This window comes from Cydia fagiglandana, chromosome 2, assembly GCF_963556715.1.
Source record: "Cydia fagiglandana chromosome 2, ilCydFagi1.1, whole genome shotgun sequence".
In the NCBI taxonomy this organism is placed as follows: domain Eukaryota; kingdom Metazoa; phylum Arthropoda; class Insecta; order Lepidoptera; family Tortricidae; genus Cydia; species Cydia fagiglandana.
In genome coordinates this window covers 5,840,503-5,867,966 of record NC_085933.1, presented here as the reverse complement: position 1 = coordinate 5,867,966, position 27,464 = coordinate 5,840,503, and the positions used below count along the sequence as shown (strand labels likewise).

Below are 27,464 nucleotides of genomic sequence, written 5' to 3'. Positions count from 1 at the left end.
CGGTGTCTCTCTCTACTGCGAGGACTCGTATATAGTCCTGTGAAGTAAGGACGAGTATTTGCGACGCTTCAGAACTTGGGCCTGGTCAGCCGCACCGGTGGCCTGGATGTGGGTAGCCTGGATCTGGGACTGTGCGAAGGTTGACCGCTTGCCGTGGTCTCTCGCAATGCCCGCGTTCGAGAATTGCAGGCCCAGAGGCAGTGGTAACTTGGCAAGCGAGCGACGGACCAAATCATAAATGGTACCGTGGCGAACAAGGCGGCCGGCGCTTTTGGGGCATGAAAGGCCATGTCGGCCCAGCTGATCGACGTTTTTGCTTCAGGCCTACGTGTGAGGGACACATATTTTGGACCCAAGCCTTAAGTATAGCTATTCTCAGACTACTTGGGTCTAAAACGGTGCCTATCTGCCGGAAAAAGGGCAGTTTCGTATCCACCTAGAAACCCTTTCAATGAAAACTGTAGCAAACATGATCATCTCCAGTAATTTTTGAGTTATTGCAAAATAGTTCGGTATTTGTTTTACAAGGGGGCAAAGTTGTTGTTTAACCGCTAGTGCTAATATTGATACCCGAGCAAGCGAAAGATTCCAAAATTGAACCACGAGCGTAACGAGTGGTTCGAAAAATGGAATCTTAAGCGTTGCGAGGGTTTCAAAGCACGAGGGTTAAATAAAATTTGCCCCCGAGTGAAACACAAAATTTTTGACCACCAACCCGAAGCAAATATTAAAATTAAAATATCAAACAAAATCAAACCAAATCAAATTCAAATGAATGTTTTAACACAAACAAACAAACACACAAACACGAAGAAAGTTCGGCATATTTTGTTTTCTAGTTATATTTTGCATTGTTTTCTTACTTTATTTGCGTGTAGTATTCACAACTATACCTTCGGGTAATTTATAATTAAGTAACCTACTACCTTTATTGTAATAGTCAACCTAATAGTAACATATGAAACTTTAGGCCTATTTTTAATAATTTTTGTAAGATTTATTTGTAAAAGGCTGTTTGTTTTCTAAATAAAAATAAAAAATATCCAAAATTATCATTTAAAAGTCAATTCTACCTACGTACCTACCTACCAGCAAACATAAGAAAACAACTCAAAATTTGCATTTGATTACTTTGCCTCACATTACTGATAGCAAAGTGCAACTTATACTTGCAAGTCTTGCAACTTTGCTATCCGTTTTTGAAGTGCAAAGTAAGCCTTTCCGAGCTGGTGCGGTGAAAAATTTTTTTTCTTATGTTCAAAGCGCTGCATAGGTAGGTACTCCCTTATGCTTGTAATGTACGAGTATGTACATGATACTTACTAATAGCCCCCGTTTGGCCTATATAACATGACAGAATGGTAACTACGAAACCCTGCGCTGAGCAATGAGCATGGCCCGACATGCTCTTGGCCGATTATTATACTATTCTGTCGTAGGTAAGAGTAGAAGTTGTTGATGAAATTTCAGGTTAGTTTGGTTTTAATACCTACCAGATAAATGATAAACTAACCAATATTGATGCTTATGTCTTCAACGGCTGTCTATCCCGATGAACAACCTATAGGAACTGGTCGAACTGCGCTAGCTGCTGCTAACACGGTGGGGCGCCGGGATTTTGGCGCGAGTGAAAGTGCGGCGGTGTGGCCGAAGACCCCGCACTGCGGCTGCGCCGCCGCGGCCGTCAGTACGCGAATAATGCCAGCCACTCGCCTTCACCGACATCGCCAGTGATCCTCGAGATGCCGTGCAAATAAATGGTTGCGCATTTAGTTCTCCACCGTTTCCTACCCCGGACCCGCGACAATGTGCCCATGGACGACAGTGGCTTTTGTTTTTGTGTTTGTTTGTTCGGGTGCTGCGAGGGAGATTAGCTCGCCGGATATCGCTGCGCTTGATAACCATGTGAGTTTAAGCATACCTACCCATATACCTACTCCAACCAGTTCTGATGCTTAAATAGTGCAATAAGGAAAATATTGACTCTTCCTCTGCCTAAAGACCTTTTACTCACCTTGCAACAAATTGCATGTTGTTTTTTACACATTGCGGCTTTTATTGATCAATTTAACGTTGAACCTACATGGCCTCATGCGATTTGTTGCAAGGTGAGTACAGTAGATGCCATAAAACAGCGAGTGGTTAAAGCTACAAATATTTACTAAGTTATAGGTGCATTCATTGATTTAATTATGCTGTAAGTTAACATTAACATTGGACTGCAGGAACACCAACAGTAAAAGTTATGCTCTCCTTTTTCTTTACGGATTTCACCGCTCTGGTTTCGTGTTAGGTAAATCATTGCGTAAAGGATCAGGATAAGCTTTCGCGGAGAGCATCACTCAAAATTTTGTTTGCAACAAGTTCGAGTTTGTAATTCATAACATCCGTCCTCTTCCCGGGAATCCCGCTTGTTTACGTCGGGAGCGTTATCACGGTCGGTCGGGCTGCGCGTGCGTTGACCGTACGTGCACTTTTACTTTCCGCCAGCTGACTACTGTTGCCTTATTATCACGAGAACAAGACGCTAGACGGTGCGTATCGAGCAACGTACAAGTACCTACCTATGTAGTTACATAGCTTGTGGTTAGGGCAAGTGCTAGAATTTTTTGTACACATTATCACAAATTATCGGTAGTAATTTATCTTAACTCCTATTAAAATTTACAAAGATGCTTAGAAATTAAATTCGCCGCTGAGGTAGGTCAAAATAACACATTTGGGGCAATCATTTCAAAGAAACAATCTTAACAGTCTGATGTAAAAAGTTTTGTTAGATAATTATGTAGCCATAAAAAGTTTTCTTCGGTGCACTGCATTGCTTACATCGTGCATATACGTAACCATGAATCATTCCACACTGGTTATGGATAGGGCTTGCATTCCGGAATTCCGGAATCTCGAAATTCCGGAATCTCGGACAAATTTTCCGATATTACAATTCCGGAATTGATACAACTGAATATCGAAAATTCCGGAATTGGATTTAAGTACTTTTTTCAGGTTTTAATACGTTTATTATTGAAAATTGTTAAGAAACTACACTATACTGATGTTTTTTGTTGTTAATAAGTGTCTCTTAGTCATTCAGTGACCTATAGTATGGGTATATTTTACTTTTCGGTTTGATAAAGCAGTGGGACAATATGGGCTCAAAAAAAAAAGCACAGTGCTTTTTTTTTTACTTGCTTAGAATAGTCAAAATAGTCTCAATCCTACATGAGCGAATCTTCGATTTAGATAGAAGGTTTTCTCTATCAACGATTTCGGATCCTGTAGAAGCATATAATCAGACATCGGATTCCGTGGGGCGAAACTTCTTGACAGCTAGGGACTTCCTACGTCGATAAACTCATTTATCGATACTAGTTCTATATACTAGTGACCGCCCCCAACATTGTGTGTTTTTCGTAACTATTGTTCTGAAGACCAGTATGAAATTCATACATAGCGTCTAAAATAATCGGTAGGTTACACATAGATAAGGCTAGTACCGATTGCATTATAAAATAGTTGATACCCATTATCTTAACCTCTTCAGATAATTAAATAGAAGTACCTTACCTACTTAGACACTCACTATGAAACAATACTTGTCAATGTCATCAGACACTGTCATTCTCATTTGTAAAGACGTGCTATTTATTACAGATTTTATATTTATGAGTGAAAATAAATAATGCCTCTTCAAAAAATAGAAGACTTGCTTAAAAAGCATCCTGAAATAATTAAACGCGGGTCTAAGCTACGCTGTAGCCAATGTCAAGTGACCTTTCATCGCAAAAATTATTCTCTTGCTAGGCACTTGAAAACCGGAAGACATACAAGTATTCAAGAAGAAAAATATAAATTCTCCAAAGAGCTTACTATGTTCATGGTGGCCTGCAATATATCGTGGTATCAATTAGAAAATCCAAATTTTTATGGTTTTATTCAAAATTGCATTTCTGGACGATATGGGAAGTTTTCAGTGCCTTCGGAATCTACTATCAGAAAAAATTATCTTTCTCCAATTTATAATGAAACGTATCAACAAATTAGGAACGAAATTGGAAACAATTACATCTACGTGTCGGTAGATGAAACTACAAATTCTAACGGTGACCAAATTGCAAATGTTGTCATTGGCAAACTTTCTCACAGCACACCAAGTCGGCCGTATGTTATTGCAAGTAAATGTTTACAGCAGACAAATAATGAAACTATTGCAAATTTGATTATAACGTCCCTATCAAATTTTTGGTGCTGTGATTCAAATAGCGATAATTTCAAAAAAGTGCTATTGTTGGTGACTGACGCAGCACCTTATATGATAAAAATGGGTAAGAAACTGGATTCAGTTTTTCAAAATATGACTCACGTAACATGTGCAGCTCACGGATTAAATAGGGTTGCTGAGAAAGCTAGATATCTGTTTCCAAATGTTAATAACTTGATATCATCCGTCAAAAAAGTATTTTTGAAGTGTCCCAAGAGAATCAATGTATTTAAAAATATGTTACCAAATGTACCTCTACCGCCGCAACCAACCATTATAAGATGGGGCACATGGTTGCAAGCAGCAAACTATTACGCTAAATATTTTGAAGATATAAGACGAGTTCTGCATACATTTTCTGCATCAGATGGGAAAGCAGTTAAAATGGCCAAGGCTGCACTAAATAAATCTTCTCTTCAGGGTGAACTTAAATTTATTGCCGACAATCTAAATATCATTCAAGAGTCGATAAAGAAATTACAAGCAACAAATTTGTCTTTAGACTTTGGTGTGCGAATAGTGAAGAAGGTACAGTCTGCATTATCTAAAATATTTTTGGACAAAAAGGGGAAAATCGTATTCGATAAATTTAAAAACGTTTTTTACAAAAACTCCGGGTACAACACAATGGAAAAAATCAATTTGTTATTAAAAGGTGAAGAAGTTACATTACAACCGATAAATAAACGAAATACCATTGATCACTTTATGAAATTTTGCTATGCTCCTATAACCTCCACAGAAATTGAAAAGTCTTTTAGCCACCTGAAATGGATTTTTCAGCCAAGACGGAGACGCTTAACGCCCGAAAATATGGAAAAAATTCTGGTAGTTTACTTTAACAACAATAGATGGGACAGTCATGAAGAAATAAATTGTGACGAGTAAACTTTTAAAAACGTTTTAAAAAAAGAAGAGGAAAATTTAGTTCTTATTTTATTATATAATACTCTTTTAATAAAAAAATATTTTATAAGCAAACCTTTGTGTGATCACTAGTATTTAGAACTAGTATCGATAAATGAGTTTATCGACGTAGGAAGTCCCTAGCTGTCAAGAAGTTTCGCCCCACGGAATCCGATGTCTGCATATAATATATGATATTCTGAATCATAATTAGGATTTAGGAAGGAAAAAGCCAAATTTCGACCTTCAACTTCTTAAACAACACCACTACGTACTATGTTACGAAGAGTAGGCTGATTATAGAGCTGTTATATTTAACTATTTTATAAAATTATCCATTGAATGGTTTGCTAGCAACTAAATTTTCCCCGAATAAATACCGCGTATCATAGAATTGAATAAAAGTAACCATTTTAATAAGGTGGTAAAAAAGAGATGAAATTATCTGTAGTACTTCAAATTAAATTTCTCTTAAACAATATTAACTTTAATAAACGTAAAGTATCAGAATTTCACATTTTTTGTTGGATTTTACAAAAAAAAATAAGTAAAATACGATAACTCCTAATTCCGGAACCAGTTCCGGAATTCCGGAATTCGAATCCAATATCGAAAATCAGTTCCGGAATTGGAGACCATCCGATATTGCAAGCCCTAGTTATGGACTCAAATTTTGCGCTTAGTTCGTAAAAACCGTGGCGTTATTCGTTATGTAAGTACTTACCAGCTACGGGTCTACAGACATGGCGAAATTAGTAAATGTTCCTTGTTGACAATGAAACCCTAATAAAATCATGGCTGTTTCTTTGGGCAATATCCCTGATGCCTGCAATTTACTGTTGCCCATGGACACCTGCAACATCAGAGGGGATGCAAGTGCGTTGCCACTTTTAAGATGGGAATACACTCTGTTCTTGAAGGTGTGAAGGTCGTATCGGTCTGAAAATACCACGGGCGACAGTTCATTCCACAGTTTAGCTGTGCGAAGCAGGAAGTATGCTACCTACTGATATGGGATATTTATTTATTTATTTATTTTAAACTTTATTGCACTTTATTTATTGGATATGTATGTATGTATTGTCACTGTCAAGCCAGTGCAAACTTTGTGTGGTTTTAATCTATGATGCTTAAATATGAATGCCAACTAAATAACTTCCTGAAGAGCTAATAAACAAAAGTTTAGTAAACAAAGCCAAATGACTTAACAACTGATGATGGAAGTTTAGAAGGTGTTAGCGATTAGTGTTATTTATGACTAATGGGTTGAGCAGAATCGACGTAATAACTGTAATAATTAGGTTCGATAGATGAAGCGGATGTGCACCACTTTCGCTGTTACGTGCAGCTGTTATATAACAACACGTGGCAATAGTTCTCGAACTCGGTAGTGACCGACTAGCCTTGCATATTAGCATAGAGTTTAGGAGCGACCTATGCCCTCCGATACGTACCCACATATCTTGGCAACCCAATGCAATTTAGGTTCAATCATAATCGATTTGAAGTTCAGTAAAACACTGCTCTAGGACGCTTACGCTTAGTACCCACATTCTAGACCTGTCACAGTGGTCAATATATGGCGGGAATCAGACACTTAATATATCTGCCGGAGATCTGAGTCTCTGGAGTATTTCTCCATTGAATATACCTAATACACATCTGTACGTATTTAATATACATATCTATCGCTGGTTTTACCCAAATACTTTAATCGTGTAAATATTTGATACGTAACTCAACAAGCTATTTTATTTTTTCCTGATTGACTAATTAATACATTTGAAAGTAACTTTTTACTATACATTCACCTAATGAATGCATAAATACACTTAGACATTCTTTTGTTTATTACCCACTTACTAGGTCATTAGTGTACCTACCTAATAGTTCAATACAAAGTAATCGAATAGGAACTATTTTTCCGCCGTGCTGGGTCACTAAACGATCAGTTATGCAAGTTTGGGTGTGCATAATATGCGTGTTTCCGCACTTGTGCTGGAATTACTTAGTAACGTTTGCGAATTAGATAACTGACAAGCAACTAAGTTAATAATCACCTCATTTGTTCATTAATAGGTTCCTGCCAATGAATATAATTTTATTAATGAGAATCTAAAGAGGGTTGTCTTAATCTTATGAACTGTTCGAAATGAATAAATAAATATATATTTTTTTAATATATGGTAAGAAGACTACACTACCAGTTCGTTTCTCATTCTCAATCATCACATGTCATCTCATCACTAAGAGATATAAGTATGCAATGAACTTTTTAAAGCTTCTCATTATCTACTAAATCTATTTGACGTGGTCGGGCAGGAATATTAACTTTGCAGAGAAAAAAATATTGTCTCTATACAAAAAGTGGACTGCAAATTGTGAGTTACGCAACCGGCGCCAGACACTTTCTTGCATTATTTTGATCGCAAAAACGAGAGCAACAATTACCTCGTGAAAGGCAGCCCAATCATACTTTGGAAAGTATAAGTAAGTACCTACAATCGCTTGACCTTTTACGCTTTTAATGAAAAAAATGTGATACTGATATTAGTGCAATTGAGCGTTGCCATAAAATATTTTATAAAAAAATATATAGGTAGGTAGTTGATTTAATAGAAAACACAAAAGGGAAAATCTGTAACCTATTCGATTTGAAGGATACATTTTGAATAGTGTTCTTATAACATCTCATGAGACATATTATATTATGTCTATTTTATTGTAATGAATAATATTCTAAACGTTTTCTTAGAAAATAACCTAAAGATTGTCCTCAGCTTATACTAAACACAATTGTTTTTTTTTTCACCTTAAAGTCTCATCGACATATACTAAACACATACTTACCTATGTACCTAAAGTTTATTGTATGCATATTATCTGAGGAAATTGTATTGTTTCGATGCATTGTTAACAAAACAATCAATCGACCCTGACATGAAGACATTGAACTTCAGACTGACCAGCGATCTACATTGCATTAGATATTTCACTCGGGTCGGTTTCGAAATCACTAATGGGGTCACGGGTTTTCAATTTAAATTAGCGATCTTCGAACTGTCTAGAATTCATTTTTTGCTGACCTTTCAGGCAGCCTTGGAATCAGACATTGACCGTTTTTTTTCAATTTATGAAAAACATGACAATAATAATCGTGACAATAATTAATCATCATGACTCATGATTCATGAGTAATATTCGTGACGTAAAATCGAAAAGCGTGTTAGAAGCTCGAAAGATATTTGTGTTACTTAATTTTGGATTCAATGATCTTAATTCTTACTCTCAGTATTAGGCATGTATACGATAAGGGCTCTAGAAAGTGATATAATTTTACGATAGCTATTTATAATTTCTTTTTCGTTTTCAATAAAGAAGGAAGTTTGAGAAGATTTTGTTTATTAACTATTGCCTAACTTGTTGAAAAAATAACTTAAAGAAAATTTCCTACAAGTACTATATTTGTTGACATATTTTAAATACGCCATATTTTTTTTTTAATTTTAATGAATATTTATACTTACCTTTAAAATTATTTTAATCGCCTTTTCTCGCCGTGCGCGTTTCCCGAAAATGAGGCGCGGAGGGCTGTATTCAGCGTTGAATAAAAAGTATAAATAATGGAGATACAGTTCTGCAAGTATGGAATGTTTTATTGGATATATTCTCCTCTTTTATCATATTAATTTTGGTTACTTAAATATCAATACTTTTTGAGATTTTGGGGAAATAAAAATATCTACTTTTTCCCCCATTTTTTAATAATTTTTGATATTTTTGTGTGCTAATACACGCTTCGAATACATAAAATTTATCTAGGCATCATGACGAATCTAATGCGGTATCACACATATTTTTAGGAGTAGTATCTCTATTTTTCATCGTTTTTGTTTTCGAGCAGTCTATAATATTTTCTTCGGGTTGTGGTGTGGTGAAAAATTTTGTGTTTCACTCTGGGGCAAATACAAATAACTATTATTTACTAGTATTACTTATAGCTCCGCGAAAGCCATAACACTAAATATCCTATTATTGTTTACAAGTTGTTTAGTATCACGCGTAACAGTTTATTCATGATAGAGTTTCAACCTTAGCCTCATTATTTGTGCCATAACGGGTTACGTAATGGAAAAACGTGTCGTTTCGTCACAGACGTTACGTCAGAACACATATCGGGGAAAGCGAATGTATGTTGCTGGTCATATTATATTGTAAACATAGGAATGCGGCTGACATAAGGAAGGATTGTTAAATGTAACACTATGTATGATATACATATAGCACTTATTGTCAGGCTTTGGATTTTCTATAGCAACAGTAAGATAAGAGAGCTATGGAGTCGATGTTAACATTAATCAGTTACCTATAAAGTAAAACTCGTAATCATCATCCTCATTTGAGTAGGTAATTAATCAAATATAGGTACTTACCTAGTACTTTTATAAATGATAGCAATGAAATCTGTCACCACTACATTAGTTAAACATTAAATGTGATTAATAATAAATAATATGTGTATGAAAAAGCCATCAGTAGCATGAAAATAGGAAAAGCTGTAGGCCCAGATGGTGTGCATGTAGAATTAATCAAATTATTAGATAATTTTGGAATAGATATACTAGTTAAACTATTCAATAACATCTATGAGACTGGAGAATTACCTAACGACTGGCTGAAATCGTCCTTCTTGCCAATCCCTAAAAAACCCAATGCAAAAACCTGCAATGAATATCGTCTTATAAGTCTTATGAGCCACGTCCTTAAAATTTTCTTGAAAATATTACACAACAGAATGTACAACAAAATTGACTACAGCATAGGGGAAACTCAATTTGGATTTAGAAATGGACTTGGAACCAGGGAAGCTCTGACAGCAATCCAGGTAATCGTACAGAACTGCCTAGAACACCAAAAAGACGTATATGCGTGTTTTATAGACTTCGAAAAAGCTTTCGATACTGTGAACCACGAACAACTGCTAGAAGCTATAAATGGCACAGATGTCGACAACAAAGATATGAGAATTATCACGAATCTATATTGGAATCAAACAGCACATATCAAGGTCGGACAATCTGCTACAAAAGAGTTGAAAATTCTAAAAGGTGTACGCCAAGGCTGCATATTATCTCCAAGCCTATTTAACCTTTACTCAGAACGCTTGTTTGTGGAAGCATTGGACGGTATTGAGATGGGCATAAAGTGTAACGGAAGATATATCAACAACATAAGATATGCAGACGACACTGTAATACTAGCTAACAGTATAGAAGAACTACAACAGCTATTGGACCGCTTAAATACCAAGGTAAAACACTACAACCTTAAAATGAACGTTAGTAAGACCAAGCTGATGGTAATAAGCAAAACAACATTTCCAACAGGCAGGCTTCTGATTGATGGTAAACAAATAGAAAGAGTTTCTAAATATAGGTACCTGGGCTGCTGGCTGAGTGAAAACTGGGATCCAGAACAGGAAATCAGGGTGAGAATAGAAATAGCCCGTAGTGCTTTCATTAAAATGCAAAAATTGTATACCAATAAAGACATTAAGCTAAATTTAAGGTGGAGACTAGTAAAATGCTATGTATTATCCATACTTTATTATGGTGTTGAAACATGGACCTTGAATAAAAAAATAGAAAAGAAAATAGAGGCCTTCGAAATGTGGCTGTACAGGCGTATGCTGAGAGTATCATGGACCGCAAGAATAACGAATATAGAGATCTTAAAAAGAATGAAGAAGAAGAAGGAAGTACTAGCCACAGTTAAGCGGAGAAAGATTGCATATTTTGGACATCTACATAGAAATGAAAAGTATAATCTGCTGAAAGTTATAATAGAAGGAAAAATAGAGGGGAAACGGGGAAGGGGAAGAAGGAGGATGAACTGGCTCGACAACATCAAAAAATGGACAAACATCAAAGACGCGGCCACGCTAACAAGACTGGCCGAGAATAGAGAAGACTTTGCAAAGGTGGCCGCCGACGCCCGCTAGGGCATGGCAGTAGAAGAAGAAGAATATGTGTATTAAAAGTACTTAACAGATAAATACGAAACAATTTTGTACTAAGCAGAAACGTTAACTAACTGCTAACAAAAATAATCATTCGTTTCCAAAACCAATCATTTCGGAAAAGTAGGTAGGAATTTTAAAGTATGTAATATATATAAAATACTAAGTAGGTACATGTCTACTTATTACGTTCATTGCTTATTATTATTAATCAACATATCTCGGAAATCCTGAAATCGATTTATGTTGCACGTATTTAATCCTATCGGTCATACCATACGGCTATCACTTCCATGATGATTATGCACAATGAGAAAATTTAATTAAATAGGTACCTAAATATCTACAAAAGTACATACCACAGTTTTTAGCAGATTTAATTAATGAACATTAGTTGCAAGAAGGTTGCAATCAGTAGATTTTATGCTCTGGGCTCTATGTATAGTAGATTATTAACCAAGGGATGGAAGGCGAAATATTTAGGCCTTAGTTCAACTAGTTCAAGTCTGAATGGGTGCTTTTTTTTAAGTTAAACACTACTATCATTTCGAATACGAGGAAAGTAAAATACCTACATGTGGATTTGTAAATAAATGATTTTAGTATACATACTTGTATACCTACATAGTACTTCTTGACGGTACCCACTTGCAAAAAAATTAGATAACAAAATCATTATTTATGGAATCGGGAGTTGTATATCACAATGGAAATTATAAGTACAACAAATGCATTTATAACCGAATTTAATTTTCATTGCTCATGGTTACAAAAATGCAAAAAAACGCTCTTGGAAAGTACTATCACTTCCAGCACGCTTCATAGATAAACAATTAGCCACTTTCAGAGCATGTGAAATGAAAACCATTTCTTTTCCATCATCGGCTCCAAGTGTTACCTGACTTTACGTGGTTATACTTTGAGTCATCCCACAATTCACCGCCTGTCAGATGAGATGAGAATGAAAGTGTAACAAAAACTAGGCAAAACGAAAAGAGTAATGGCATATCAGATCACCGGAACATGGTTTTTTTGAGATTGTGAAAGCAACATTGACATTACAGAGGGCCTACCGCGAACCACGTTCGAAGTGTTGCCTCCCTGTCACACTTACAGACAAATGTACAAGTGTGATAGAGAGGCAAGACGTCGAACGTGGTTCGCGGTAGGCTCTCTGGTCAATTATTTTGCCATTGCGCAAGTGCGGTAATGCACGTGCGCGCTGCGAAAGCGAAGCCGCCGTTAACTTTAAATAAACATTAAACAATGCTTATGTAAGTGCATTTCCGTTGGGACGGTCTATCTCGCCAACTTTATCTGTGTTTCTGGTTTTATAGCCTCTCTGATGTCGCGTGATGGGTCACGTAAATTTAAGGTAGTTATGTAAGTAAACGGTAATCGTAAAAGCGTGTTCTTCCAACTGACAAAACTGCATGTGTTACTAGTGGCTCTGTGAGCTGTAGATCTCGCGAACCCCTGTAGCTATAAAATTTTCCAAAAACCTAATCAACCAAAAATGACATGTAATTATTGAAGAAATTGTAAGGAATGGGTGTCAGGCGACCTACGAGCAGGCGCATTTTTTTGCGCAAGAACTCACTGTGCAGATGATTCGGTTAAATTATGTTCTAATGTATGGGCAAGAAAAACTAATTATAGCCAGCATTCTATGAATGTAGTATGATACCTTTGGGTATGGTGCTTTACGCACACTAGCGTCCCTCCCCCTCCCCCTGACGCAACCCCTCCTTTTAGCATGAAATATGTCCCGGATTACGGTTTTTTTTTATATTTGAGAAAAGTATTAGAGCTAGGAAATAAGTGTCAAGGTAAGAAATAATCCTTAACAAATTTTAAACAAAAAAGGTTATATACAACTTTTTAGTAAGACTCACCATAATCATGTATTAACTTGTTGAAGTTCATTATAAGTTAGTACGTGATAGTACTGAAAAAAATCTTATACGGAAAATAAGCTTGCAAGGTTATTGTCCTGTATGATTTCTTTTAGTACTATCACGTACTATGTTATATTGATCTTCTGCAAGTTTTTCAACGGTTAAATTTTGTCGAAGTTCATCTAGCCATAACATGAATATGGTGCGTCGTATCAAAAAAATGAATATAACCATTTCTTTCATTGACACTTTTTTCCTATATTGTATAGTTTCCCCAAAAAACAAAAAAAAACCCCAACCGGGACATATTTATGCTAAAAGGGGGGGGTTGCGTCAGGGGGAGGGGACGGGACGCTAGCCTGCGTAAAGCACCATACCCGAAGGTATCATACTACATTCATAGAATGCTGGCTATAATTAGTTTTTCAAAAAACACAATTTGACCGAATCAAGAGGTGGAAAGCGGCCACTGTCCTGAGAACAATGCCTCAGGCTTATTTAGGTTTAGACCTATGATCATAATTTAATAATATGTTTACAAATTGTAAGGAAGTAACTATGAGTTAACCACGTGAGTTCTTTTATATTTCCAGGTGTCATCAGGTAACAGAAGCCAGCGGTTTCTCTTCGACGCCATCTTCGGACTGGAGGTGCCACTCCTGGATGAGCAGAGCGTCGAGGAGGAAGACGATGACTCCCAGGTCAAGAACTGCTCATGTGGCAAGTATTCACGTTCACCAACCTTCCCGTTGCGGCACTTTTGTTGTAGCTGTACCTACTGCCAACATTCTTGTAGGATCAATCCACTTTTGGACACAGTGACTTTGTAGTTCAGTGTTAGTTTGGCTCAACCTGAGATTATATCTTTCTTTTTGTTAAAATGTTTCTATACATACTTACGTATCTTGCTGAAAAATTATATCAAAATACCAATAATATATATTATATTAAAGGTATATCATAGGTACTTAATGAAAAAGTCTATCTCTGTATTTCAATATTTTTAAAATTGTTAACAAACTATTTGAAAAACCATCGTACGTTGTACGAGTTGTTTCAAGGTTCCGAATCCAAAGGGTGACCATAGGAACCCTATTTTTATTTGTTAAAATACCTATATTTACCTAAATTCACTGTAAAATTATCACACGAAAGTATCTTATAGTTTAGTTAGGCATGTCCTTTTCTTACAAATTTGTAATTAGTACTTTTGAAGACACTGCAGCAAGTAGTTAGTTCTCAAAGTATCGAGGGTCTACCGCGAATACCGAAGTTCGCCAATTTCGGGCATCTTTCTCTTTTACCTACTCTAATTAAGGCGTAATAAGAGTGACAGAGGTAGTTGCTTGAAATTTACGAAATTCGACATTCGCGGTTACAGGTACCTTTAATCTTGCTCAAACATCTATTACGTTATTATACACTCGATAAATTTAAGTCACAAATTTTCATGCCACACTGTAATTTGCATGGTCCAAATCTATTCACAAGTTTTAGCGCTTATTTGCAGTTCTAATTGTGCATTCAAATTCACTTTTTAGAGTGCGGCAGAGCAAATCCTCTTCCTAGGAAGATAGGTAAGTTGTGTCTTGTACAGCACTCGTTATTTAAATGCACATTATAATCTAATTAAATAGTGGTATCCTTAGTATCCTAGACCTATTGTTTATCTGGTTATGCACATTGCACAACATGCACTACCTATGCTTAATTTGTAAGTGTACAATCGCATGCGCTCGCGGTGTCCCAGTTAAAAAAAAATTGCCTTAGGTAATCCTTACTACCTGCGACCTGCAAGGCGTTCAAACGAGTATCGACCTAAGGCTGAAACACCGCGAACGCAGGCGATTGTACCTATTTATTGTACTTATTTTAACCGTCTATTGGCAGTATAATTCGTATTATACACAAAAATGACACTTAAGTACATGTTAAAAAAAAACAATTAGGTTTTGTAAATACTTACTGTAGGTACCTACATTTCGTGCACATGTACGTAGTACATATATGTATGTTATAACATTTTAACACTTATGAGTGCCAGTGAGAATATTCTTTCTATAAAATACATATTATGTACCTACATATTTAGTTATATCTTCTAGTGACTACTAGGTAAAAAAACTTAACTTACAATAAACCGTTGCGACCAATTTGCCTAAAATATGTCCTTACCACAATGGCAGTGTTATTGATATTTTTACTCTTGGCTGTACCTACCTTTCTTTATCTACAAACTTTGTAAAGCTCACATTCACATTCTAACAGTCCAGCGGAAAAGTTATAGCCAAACCTATACTAATACAAATATTGAACAGCTCACACATACATATTTACTATTTAGTAAACTAATATAAGTAATAAGTATAATAAGCACATAGTTTTACGTCAAATTGTCATACTTAATAATAGGTTTGTATTTACCTATGCAGTATAGTGTGAACGAATATTTTAATTAAGCCGTTTGCTTAATAATGTTCCGTATGTAACGGGTAGAGGAGGCACTTACGAGTTATAAAAAAAAATCATTTATTGCAGATCAAAGATCCATATAGTGTTAGTAACAATTTTGACTTAATAACTAAGTTAGTAGGTACAGAAAATATACAAAACAAAACATGACAAGTTATAATATTAACCCCTATGCCCCTATGCCCTATGGTTGACTGGTAGAGAATGCCTATACCGGCATTAAGTCCGCCTGTTGTACTTTTTGTATGTGCAATAAAGTTTAAAATAAATAATAAATAAATAAATAATATTAAGTAAATACCTACTCGTTGCAGGTAATTTAAAAAAAATCAGCATTTAAACTGAAACAAGCCTTAATCGAGTGAACTTACTTTTATTATTTGGGCTGATTACGTTATTGATGGCAGGAAGACTAAATAATAAAAGTAACATGTTTGAAACTCTAGGTCTATGGGGTCCCAGCGCGCATAAGTTGTTCGCAGAAATCGCGAAGCGTCCGGTTGACGTAACTGGTGACCGAAGAGCTGGCGGCTACCTCGCACAACGTATCAGTATTGCGATACAGCGGGGAAATGCCGCCAGCATCCTTGGTACAATGCCTCAGGGGCCTATTTTAGATTTAAGCTAGTTATTATTAATTTCGTTTAGTTGTACCACTGTATATATATTGTATGTAAATAAATGATATAACAATTAAAAAAAAAAAGTATGTGCACGCGATTAATACCTACCTGTTTCAGTTTAAATTATTTATAGGTGAAAACGTTTTCGATCAAGTTTAAATTAATTTAATAAACAGACATCGTAAATCTTATAGCATTTTTGGTGCAGCGGAGTGGTGTTCACGAAATTGGTATAAACAATTTCAACCCTAATGATTAATTAGCGTTAATTACGTTAATATTAACCTTAATTTACCATTTCCGTTGGAATTGGAATTTCGTTAACACCACTCCGCTGCACTAAAAATGCTATAAAATTTACCATGTCTCACGTTTCCGTCTTGCACTATTACTTAACTAAATAAACTTGGTCAATATTTACGTAAGTAATGTTGAAGCATTAATTAAACTTTTTTTTATGTAGTGTAATGATTATTAACTTATCAATATATGTAGAATTAACAACCCCTGTGTATAACTCCTGGTTATGTGTGAATGTATTCCTCAATGTTTTTAAGTTTGAATAACAATGGAGGTAGTCATTATGTATGGTAGCAATGGTCTAATAAAAACTAACAACCAGGTAGACATGACACTTAAAATAGTCTTGCGAAAGCAATGTCTTTTTACAGCAATCTCATAAAGAGTGCAAGAAAGATGTAAACATTCATTAACAAGAATAGAACGACCCCATGTGCATTGAACTGCAGCCATCGGAGAAAGTGAAGTAGTTACCTATGGTGGTCGCAAACCGTTCAACTGCAAACGTTTAAAAATGACAGGAAAACGATCGCACAGGTATCGCCTACTGGTAGACTTGATAGTGCTATAGTGTTATAAAATAATTGAAATTATATATAGCTAATCTATTTACCTAATAAAGTACCGAATAATTAGGTATCTACCTAATGTTGTTTTTGGATTTTTGGGTTTTTTGAATTGTAATGCCATGCCGGCAATGACATACGACTTTATGGCTCAACCTCCCATAAAAACATCGCCATAAACTTTAAACGTAGGTACATAAGTCGTTTAAAGTATATTGCAATTATTTTGATATTCTCGCATTTTATTAAAATGCTTTATGCATACGTCGGGGCAGAACAGGGATTGCTTGAACGTCTTTAGTGTCACACTACACAAGTACAGATTAAATCATTCCTTACCCTAACTGTTTATTTTTATATCCTAAAAAATATGTGATGTAGAGTCGGGCCCTCTGCATGGAATCTCCTAAGACACAAATTTCTTCCACACTTTGTTCTGTCAAAGTCAATGTAAGTAGAGTTAGCGTAAATAGACTCTTGTCACAAAACTATCATCAAAGTATCCTACACAGTTCACACGAAGCCACTTCCTTATGCTCATATCCACAACCGCCACCGTATAAAGCAATTTCCCGGTCCCAAAGCGGCCGAGCCAGTTTGTCAAGGGCTCCATCTAGATATCTACAATGTTAGGGTTCAACAAACTGCTTTCGCTTTCACAGAGTGCGGCGGATCGAACCAGGAGAACCGCATCGTGGGCGGCGTACCGGCAGGGGCCAATCGCTACCCGTGGATGGCCAGGATCGTCTACGATGGACAGTTCCACTGTGGAGCGTCGCTGCTTACCAAGGAGTATGTGCTCACGGCTGCGCATTGCGTGAGGAAGTATGTTATATGGACGACTTCTTATTTCTAAATAAGTATGAATTTACACTAGAAAATTGTTTTATTTACTAGGGAAATTATACTATTTTGTGACTTTAAAAACATCGTTAAACTGAAAACCCGCATACCATACTCGTAAACGTGATCATGCAATTGAAATAATTCCAAATAGATTGTTAAATCGGATGTATAGGAGTAGCCGTAAGTCGCAAGGTATCAGTAGTACTTATCACTCAAAAGTTTCAAAATAATCACCGCCAACGGCGCTGACATTTCGGTTTAGTTAGAATATTATATCACTGAAACTGAAAACGCTGTGCGTTTAGAGTTTTGAAAGTTACGATAAGTTTAGTACTTAAGCACAGGTTTTCCAATGTTTCTGAAAATAATAGATGCAGAATATGTTGAATGATGGAGTGAGGCGACTTATTAAAATGGTACCGGAAATACTCATAATTTACGACAATTTTCCAACTTGGTTTGTTCAAAATATTCGAAACTTTAGTAAACGAATAATAATTTGAAACTAAAAATATAAAAATGTTCCAAATCCTTTTTATGTGAACTATAATTTAAAAATACTAATTGTAGTCAAAAGTAAAAGTTATCTGCTTTAGGAAGTACCTAAACAGTTCTCAGGCCGGAGTGAGAGTGAAATAATGATACACGCTCGCTGCCTCAGGATTTCCTTATTACGGTTTAGTAAGAAGACCTAGGCAGTTAGTATAATGTATAATCTGGGTGGTTAATGAAAGTAGTATTATATAAGTAATGATCAGGTGGTAAATGGAAGTTAACGCTTTATCATTTATCAATTAAGTAAGTGTTAAATTTAAAATAACTAAAAAAAAAAACAAATTGGCGATTGTTTCACCCAAAACATTTACAACAATGCAAAAGAAAATATTTTCTTAGAAATGAACCAACAGAATATTTTTATATCGACCTTCCACAAATGTCTCCTTGTAAATAGATAAATAATGTACATATATGTACCTGTGTACGTGGTTGATATTTATCTGTAATAAAAACATAGCACAAATGAATTGATACTTTTTCAAAACTCGTGAATCATCTGCATTTTGCATCAAATTAATATTACGAGTATTACCGGTTTAGAGTATGCACTTATGAAATGCACTCAGCACAACTAAAATTAGACTTTAATTCGAAGTAATTAAGCGTCAACATGTGGCCACTTATAATCATGTAATATACCTACTAATTATGCACGTATCATTATTCTATCGTAAACCACATAAGTATGCGACACGTTTGCGTGTCGGTTTGCGATGATTTATCATTACGTTCTGTTGTTCTGCATCTTATGACTAAAGCACTTGTTTACTTCTTCAAGATTAATACAGTAGTTCAATGTGGCGAAGTGTTGATTTATGCGTACTATCATGTAAACACTAAATACTATCTTTGGATTTTTCAATTGTTTCATTACTTAATTGTCACTTTTATTTAGTTATTTGGTTGTTGAGGTTACTTGTTAGCCATGAAATGGCATTGCGAGGTTAATCTACTTTTATTTAATTTTCGTCTTTATTAGCCTGCTGACGTATAAGTAATGTAAGAGTCATATACATTTTATTACATGCTTAAACATGATAAAAATGCACAAATGGTTTCTAACCATATCACAGTGTACAAAAAAAATCTATGATTACTACCTACCTATGTTATAACCAAATATTAATAATATGAATCCTAAAAATGTGTAACAACAACCGTTTCTTCTTTGTTTTCTGTCTATCGTCACAGAATAAATAATAGTACTAGCTATCGTATCGTAAGGAAATATCATTATACCAAATAGCTAGGCGGAATACACATCATATATCATTATATTATGTGTTGAGTGGTTCAGGTACTTATTACTCGTATGTAGTAGGCACCTTAACATGCAATATTGCGTTGCTACAGCGAATCCTACCTTTGCAAATTATTTCAACTGATGCAATTTGCATTCGAGTCGTTTTTTCGGCATTAAGAAGTTAAATTCCGGAAGTAAGATGGAGAAAATCTAGATTCAGATTATAAGAAAGGGAATTCATTAATATATAGGTAATTAAGGTGGTGTCATGACGACAGGCCATTACTAACAACTGTCATGTGTATCGTTTTGTTTCATGAGTTTGTGATAGCTAATTTAACAGGCATTACTGTCAATGTTTGACATAATCCTTCCGCGTATGAAAGTTTATTGATAGTAATTCTATTTAATTTTACTTTTGCAAACAATGCCAAGACATGATTATGATTCATTTAGAAACATTTACAATAGCTGCAAACTGCGTTGCTAATTGAATTTGTTTTTAAAGACCTATCGAATGATGTGCAAAAATAGTTATGGTTATTACTTATACCGGGTGTGGCCTGTAACATGAGCAAATAATTAAAACATAGATTGTACTCCTCAAACGGTGACACTTTTGTTCAACAACTTTTAAAAATTATGAAGTACTTAGACTCCCTATTTTTCATACAAAATAAATATTATCTTCAATGGACGCCATCGCCACGCCATTATCATTGTGACTGACGTTGCTTGTCACGCCTTAAACATAACAAAATTCGCAATACATTGCGTCTTAGAATAAACTTTAAAGTGTATTAAAAATCGAACCACAAGTAATTTTTAAAAGTCGCTGAACATATGTTGGTCAATATGAGGAGTACAGCCTACGGTTTAATTTTTTGCTCATGTTACAGGCCACACCCGGTATTATTTTACTTTTAGCCACATGTATGGAGTGTCCTCCCTAAAATTATTTGTTTTACTTCTAAACTAACTAAACAAATTTCAATAAAATATAGCTTATAGTTTTTGAATAAAATGGCTGTGAAATACGGACAGACAGACGGACGGAAACCTACAAGAAATACAAAGAAAAATACTTATTTATTTTTTGCTCCCTCCTTATTTCAGACTGAAACGTTCTAAGATCCGTGTGATACTCGGCGACCACGACCAGACGATCACGACGGAGAGCGCAGCCATCATGCGCGCCGTCACCTCCATCGTGCGTCACCGGAGCTTCGACGCTGACTCCTATAACAACGACATAGCGCTGCTCAAGCTTCGCAAGCCGGTCACCTTCTCCAAGATCATCAAACCCATATGTCTGCCACCAGCTAGTAAGTCACTTGAAAGCTTCAAAATATCTATCACCGGCATCGGACAGCACGGCTTCGATGTGCACGAATCCAATGATATTATTTTGACAAGCTTAAAATATCTACTAAAACTGCTACTACTAAGTCAGTTATCATTCAACTGGAAATTAATGAAAGTCCGGACATTAGCGTCCGAGTTAATTAGCTACTGAGCAACAAAGTTGGAGAACAGAACACTTGTTACCGGAACCACCGTAAAAAAATTATGTAATGAAAAAAAACATCATAAAAGTATAATTTTGTTGTAAAAGTACACGGTGAAGGAATGATTTTTGTACCGTTGCGTGCGTTGTCACTGTGTACTATGAGATCCCTAGCGGCTTTCACATTGATTGCTTCTGTGACAAGGTACGATAAAGCCAAATACATATCATATTCTATTCCAACGATGTTGTCACACAATCATAGTTATCTTTATACAAATTTATACACTTCTTTTCCATATGTAGTCCCGCAGACTATTCCCGTAAAAGCCCCTACAATTTTCAGGCAGTGGAGACATAAAAGTTAACCGTTGTTTTCAGGTATAGATCCCTCGGGCAAAGAAGGCATCGTGGTTGGCTGGGGTCGCACGTCAGAGGGCGGGCAGCTCCCGGCCGTCGTGCAGGAGGTGCGCGTGCCCATCCTGTCGCTCACGCAGTGTCGCGGGATGAAGTACCGAGCTTCCCGGATCACTAACAACATGGTAGGTGTATCCCGCAAGCAGAAGGCATCGTAGTTGGCTGGGGTCGCACGTCAGAGGGCGGGCAGCTCCCGGCCGTCGTGCAGGAGGTGCGCGTGCCCATCCTGTCGCTCACGCAGTGTCGCGGGATGAAGTACCGAGCTTCCCGGATCACTAACAACATGGTAGGTGTATCCCGCAAGCAGAAGGCATCGTAGTTGGCTGGGGTCGCACGTCAGAGGGCGGGCAGCTCCCGGCCGTCGTGCGGGAGGTGCGCGTGCCCATCCTGTCGCTCACGCAGTGTCGCGGGATGAAGTACCGAGCTTCCCGGATCACTAACAACATGGTAGGTGTATCCCTCAAGCAGAAGGCATCGTAGTTGCTGGGGTCGCACGTCAGAGGGCGGGTAGCTGCAAGACGTGGCGCGAGTGCCTTTTACGTGCGTCCCGGATTACTAACAACTCATTTAACAATTTTACCTACATATATGTATACCTAGTATGGATTTGAGCTATCTTATTCGATTTTAAAAATAGATAATATATTGAATTATAATAAGTCTAATTAGTCTCTGCGCATCAATAAGGGCCTGAGCTAATTGTACTGAAATTAATGTCAAATCAATTTCATATTTTCATAATATGAATACGCTTCTCGGCTTTCAAGAATGTTTGTTCTTCAATCCTTGTAATATTTTTTAATTCAAATAACAAAATATTATTTTCAGTTGTGTGCCGGTCGAGCGTCTACCGATTCATGCCAAGGCGACAGCGGTGGGCCTCTGCTTTTACAAAAGGGAGACAAATTCCAGATTGTTGGTAAGAAATAAAATTATTCTACCTTATCTGTATTTCATATCCTACCCACCTATATAAGCCACCCAGAGGCCTATAAAAAGTGCTCCCAATCTATTCTATTTTACACCAGCCGGCCTAGCCAAGATTACAATCGCTATCGCTTCGACAACGAAAAGCATTATGTCTCTCTATCACTCTTCCATATTAGCGTGACAGTGACAGTTGCGTTTCGATCGCTACGAAGCGTAAGCGATTAGCATCTTGGCTACGCGGCCAGCTCGGAAAGGCTTACTTTGCACCTCAAAAACTGATAGCAAAGTTGCATTTTATTCACATGTGAGGCAAAGTAGTCAAATGCAAATTTTGAGTTGTTTTCTTATGTTTGCTGGTAGAATTGACTTTTAAATGATGATTTTGAATGATAAATATTTAATAACATTAATTTGGATTTGATTTTGTTTGATATTTTACATTTAATATTTACTTCGATTTGGTTTGGTGAAAAATTATGTGTTTCACTCGGGGGCAAATTTAGTTTAACCCTCGTGCTTTGAAACCCTCGCAACGCTCAAGAATTCATTTTTCGAACTACGAGCGTAGCGAGTGTGAACCAATCGCTAAGCTCGTGGTTCGAAAAAATTTTGGAAGCTTTCGCTTGCTCGGGTATCAATATGAGCAGGAGCGGTTAAACAACAACTTTGCCCCCTTGTAAAACAAATAAAATATTGTCCTGGCAAGTTTTGACGTGTGGGGAAAAATGCCTTCTCGAGTTTCATTTATGATCATAAAACCTTTTGCAGAGAATAATTTAACTAAAGCATTTAACTTGTTCTGCAAATTTTCAGGTATAGTGTCGTGGGGAGTTGGTTGCGGACGGCCGGGGTACCCAGGAGTCTACACGAGAGTCACTCGCTTCCTGCCCTGGCTTCGAGCCAACTTACGGGATTCCTGTCTCTGCGGCAATTGATTTGTAGATCTACTACTTATCTCAGGTGGTTGGTAAAGAGGCGCTGCGATTTTCTAGTAGATGAAAGTACGCTGAGTTTTAGGACTAAGATTTACTTTATATACCTACCTAATACCTTATGACTTAAGTACTTAACATCATCAAATCAGTTTCTTACAGCCAAGCCTTCAACCATTTCGTAGCTGACCATATGTATTCATAGGTATTCGTAACTTTTTAATACCAACCGCCCTGGGTTAACGGTAGACCTATTTAATCAATATGGTTTAACTTAGTCAAAAGCTTTAAAATTACTTAAAAGGGTAAAATCCAAGTAACCCCATGACATACATCTCGAGGGCACAATGGCAAATGTGGGTCCAAAATTACGATTAGAATAAGCAAAAAGTCGAATATCGAAAACAGCCGTTTATGTTGAATAAACGCATGTAGGAAATAAAATAAATCGATATCATTTGTAATGATAATGAATTAAACACTAAAATTTTAAGTTGCTGATTTTTCATTAAAATTGGTATATATTTATGACTTATATAGTTTTGTTTTGTATAAATACTCATGTAATGTAGTTAATACTCAATAGTTTTATACAAATAGAGCAATAAAATGCAGTTGATAATTAATTAATTTAATTATACATGTTTTCGACTAGTTAATTCTACCTATACAAACTTGAATGAATCGGTGTGCGTTCGTATTTTTCGCTTGTTTTTAAGCCTTTTGTATATAACATTTACTTATACATATTAGACTGTTAATGTAACGTTTGTAAATATTAACATTATGTAGTTTTTATTGTTTTATGTTATTTTTATCATTTGGATACACCTACCGCATACATCATCATTGCATCATTCGCTTGCTTTTCAAATACTTTACTAATGGAACTTACATTGTTCACGTAAAGCCTCATCTATCTACACATTTAAAATGTGATCAGTTTTAGAAATAACTAAAATATTTTATTCCGCAGTCAAATTCGTAACATTCATAAACATCTAGATAATTTAGTCAGCCATCGTAATATTATTTTTATTAGGTACCTCCATTCAATTAATGCTCATCGTATTAAGACCATTATCTTTTACTACTTTATTTTAATATGATATGAATATCATCATCATAAAATTCCTTCAAATTTCTTAGATACTTTCATATTAAATTTTTTAAGATAGAACTAATTTAATTGCAACCTGTATAGATTTTAATGAATGTAAAGGTGTAAATTACTAACAATCTTAGTTTATATATTAATTACGAAAAGGCCGGTGGTGCAGATTACCAATAGGGATAAGAGAAACTACTACCTAAGTGTTCATTGGATTATGTGTACATATTGTATTGGAACCTTGTTTACTAATTTCTAATTTATTTTTATTTATTGTACGTTATATGTATATAGGTCAATAGCTAAACAAAATGTTATATTCGATTGTTAACTAGATATTTAGAAAAAAAATCTAAACTGCCTACTATACATTTTGTCTAACAACAACACAAAAATAAAAATCATAATTTGCTTATCTACTCAAATGTAGTATACAGTTTTACTTAACTTAAAACCTTAAAACGGACATTATTATAATTAAAATGGGTACAAACTTATGTGCTCACCACTATGCAAACGATAGTTATACTGTGCTTGACTCAAATAATCAAATAAAACTAGTAGGCTAGAGGCTAGTATTTAAAAGTCCCTTATTATAGGTAGTTAGATATCAATCTTTTGGTTAAAATAAGCCCCGTTGTACAAAAGTTCACTACTACAAATATGTACATTAATGCCTTCTATGGTAGAAATGGTAGAATGTTATGACGCAAAAACACAATCACTACTTTCATTGGTCACTTTGTGCAAATTTGCATGTTTATCATAAGTAAATATGCCATTTATGTTTACTCAAACGATTACATTTCTGAAACAGCTGATTTAATCGACCATTGTCATATTTTCAGTAGAGACCATTTGTGCGATGTTTAGACTTAAGAATAAAAAGCTCTTTAGGCTGTACCTGTGATCCCTATCACGATAAAATTTGTTAATAACTAGTTGTGCCTTCGAGCAACACCGGCTTCCGACACGTCGGAAGGGAGGGGCCCAAGCGATATCTCACCGTACAAATCTTTCTGCCATTTTTCGCGGGGGGAAAGGTGCACACAGACGCACTTCTCACACACTTACATACAAAATCCAATCTATGATGACGACACAAATACATAGAAAATGACGCACGTCAAAGACAAATCTTGCAAACCTCGATCTCTTTTTGTGTACGGACGAGTGACTAGTGTCACAACACGCACATTAACACATTTTCGTTGAAGTATGTCATTGTATTCTGAGAGATGAGAAGTCGGATTTGTCGCTCGACCGATCCGCAATTTGTACTGAGCGAGCAAAATCGATAAATCCAACAATTACTTGAGACTAAAATATAATAATTGTATTTAAATGTAATTTAACGTATGATATGTAAAAAAAAAAATACATGTGAAATGTAACACTTTCTTTTTGTAAATTTGATGTCCCCGACCTCTTTTTATAACAAAAAACCGAGCAAACAGGCATTTTTGTGCAGCAGTGTTCACGCACGCGTCTGGACTCGGTCTAGTGAAAAATCCAAGTGCAACTAGTTTTATTGCCCGCGCTAGATTAGATTGACGTGCTAATCTTGTACCTCGGCAGAGGGGAAATAGTGCGAATGCCGCCTCCCTTCCGTGTTGCTCGAAGAGTTGTGCTAATGACGTTTTTATTATTTTTTAACAACGTTGTAGCGTCTACGCGGGCAAGGAACTCAAAAATTAAACATACTTATTACTACTATTTTCCTCACGAAATTCACCAAAGAGAGAAATTGTAGATATAATTTGAGATCTTCGTCCATGTAGAAAATAATGTCCTTTTACATGACAAGTTTTGCTAAATGTCTTTAAGAAATGTATAATAATCTATTTAAAATTAGTTAAGGTGCATAGTTTTAGTTTCTCTCAATAGAAGCAAATTCTACGTCTTAAAATACACATAACTGAAAACATGAAACGAGTCGATTGGATTGGTTTTCTCTTCGAGTTTGGGCCCGATTCGGATTATGAAATAGACATCTATTAGACATCTTTTAGACATCACCAAGATACGATAACGATATGTTTAAGATCTAACCGAAGAGAGGCGTACTAGAAGAGAGGCCTATGCTCAGCAGTGGGCGATAAAGGGCTGATATGATGATGAAGATCTAACCTGTCAAATTTGACATTTGCGCTATTCTGGAAATACTCTTGAACGATCTCCACAGGATAATGACTTAGAGATCTAATTCACATCTAATAGATATCTTACTCTATCGAACGTAAAAGAGACATTGGTTGCCCAAATTGCGCTGCAAAAGAGAACTAGTTGATTCTAAACTATAACGTATCTAGAATGGATCTAGTACGTGTGATCTCTTGTGAATATCTTGAAGTTCGAATACGGCAGTTTGTATTTGTTTGACCATTTTATTTTAAAAGTGTTTTCAGATAGTCGCAAACCTGAAAATTAATATTTCAATATTATTTGTTTATACAGTATACTTTTACTTAATGTAGGTATTATTTCAGAAAAAAGGCAGGTTAATAATCTAGAAAGGTTAGATTTCTTCAAGTCTACAAGTGGAAAGTAAAGATTATAATAATGGCAGGGCAGCTTGTGGCGAGCTGTTGGGGAGTAACGACCCCACGGACCCGAGTGCTCCCGAGAGTCGGTCAGGGTCTCCATCTCCGGCGTGTCTTCGTCGGCCGGAGTGGACCCCAAGGGGACCCGCAGGACTCTCAGCTCTGGCTTGCCTTAATTGGCCGTCCAGAGAGGAGTCGTTAGAGCTATATGCTCCAGGGGTGGAAGTGAAAGATGCATAAGACGCGAGTTGGCACAGTGGCTGTTAACAGCCACTGGGTAGAAAGCGGCGCACACCTCTCGACACCCCTGAGCCGCTCACACCGATGTTGCTCCT

At 36.2% G+C, this 27,464-nt stretch overlaps 1 protein-coding gene across 1 annotated transcript; it reads left to right on the top strand.

The window, feature by feature from the left end:
- Positions 1-1,615: 1,615 nt before the first annotated feature.
- On the top strand, positions 1,616-25,528 carry LOC134674914 (trypsin-1-like). Its single transcript, XM_063533073.1, has 8 exons — positions 1,616-1,905; positions 13,675-13,801; positions 14,623-14,658; positions 17,705-17,867; positions 20,806-21,014; positions 21,578-21,738; positions 22,442-22,532; positions 23,357-25,528. Exons 1-8 carry the CDS (start codon positions 1,807-1,809, stop codon positions 23,476-23,478), a joined length of 1,008 nt encoding a protein of 335 aa, XP_063389143.1. The 5' UTR covers positions 1,616-1,806; the 3' UTR covers positions 23,479-25,528.
- Positions 25,529-27,464: the final 1,936 nt, after the last annotated feature.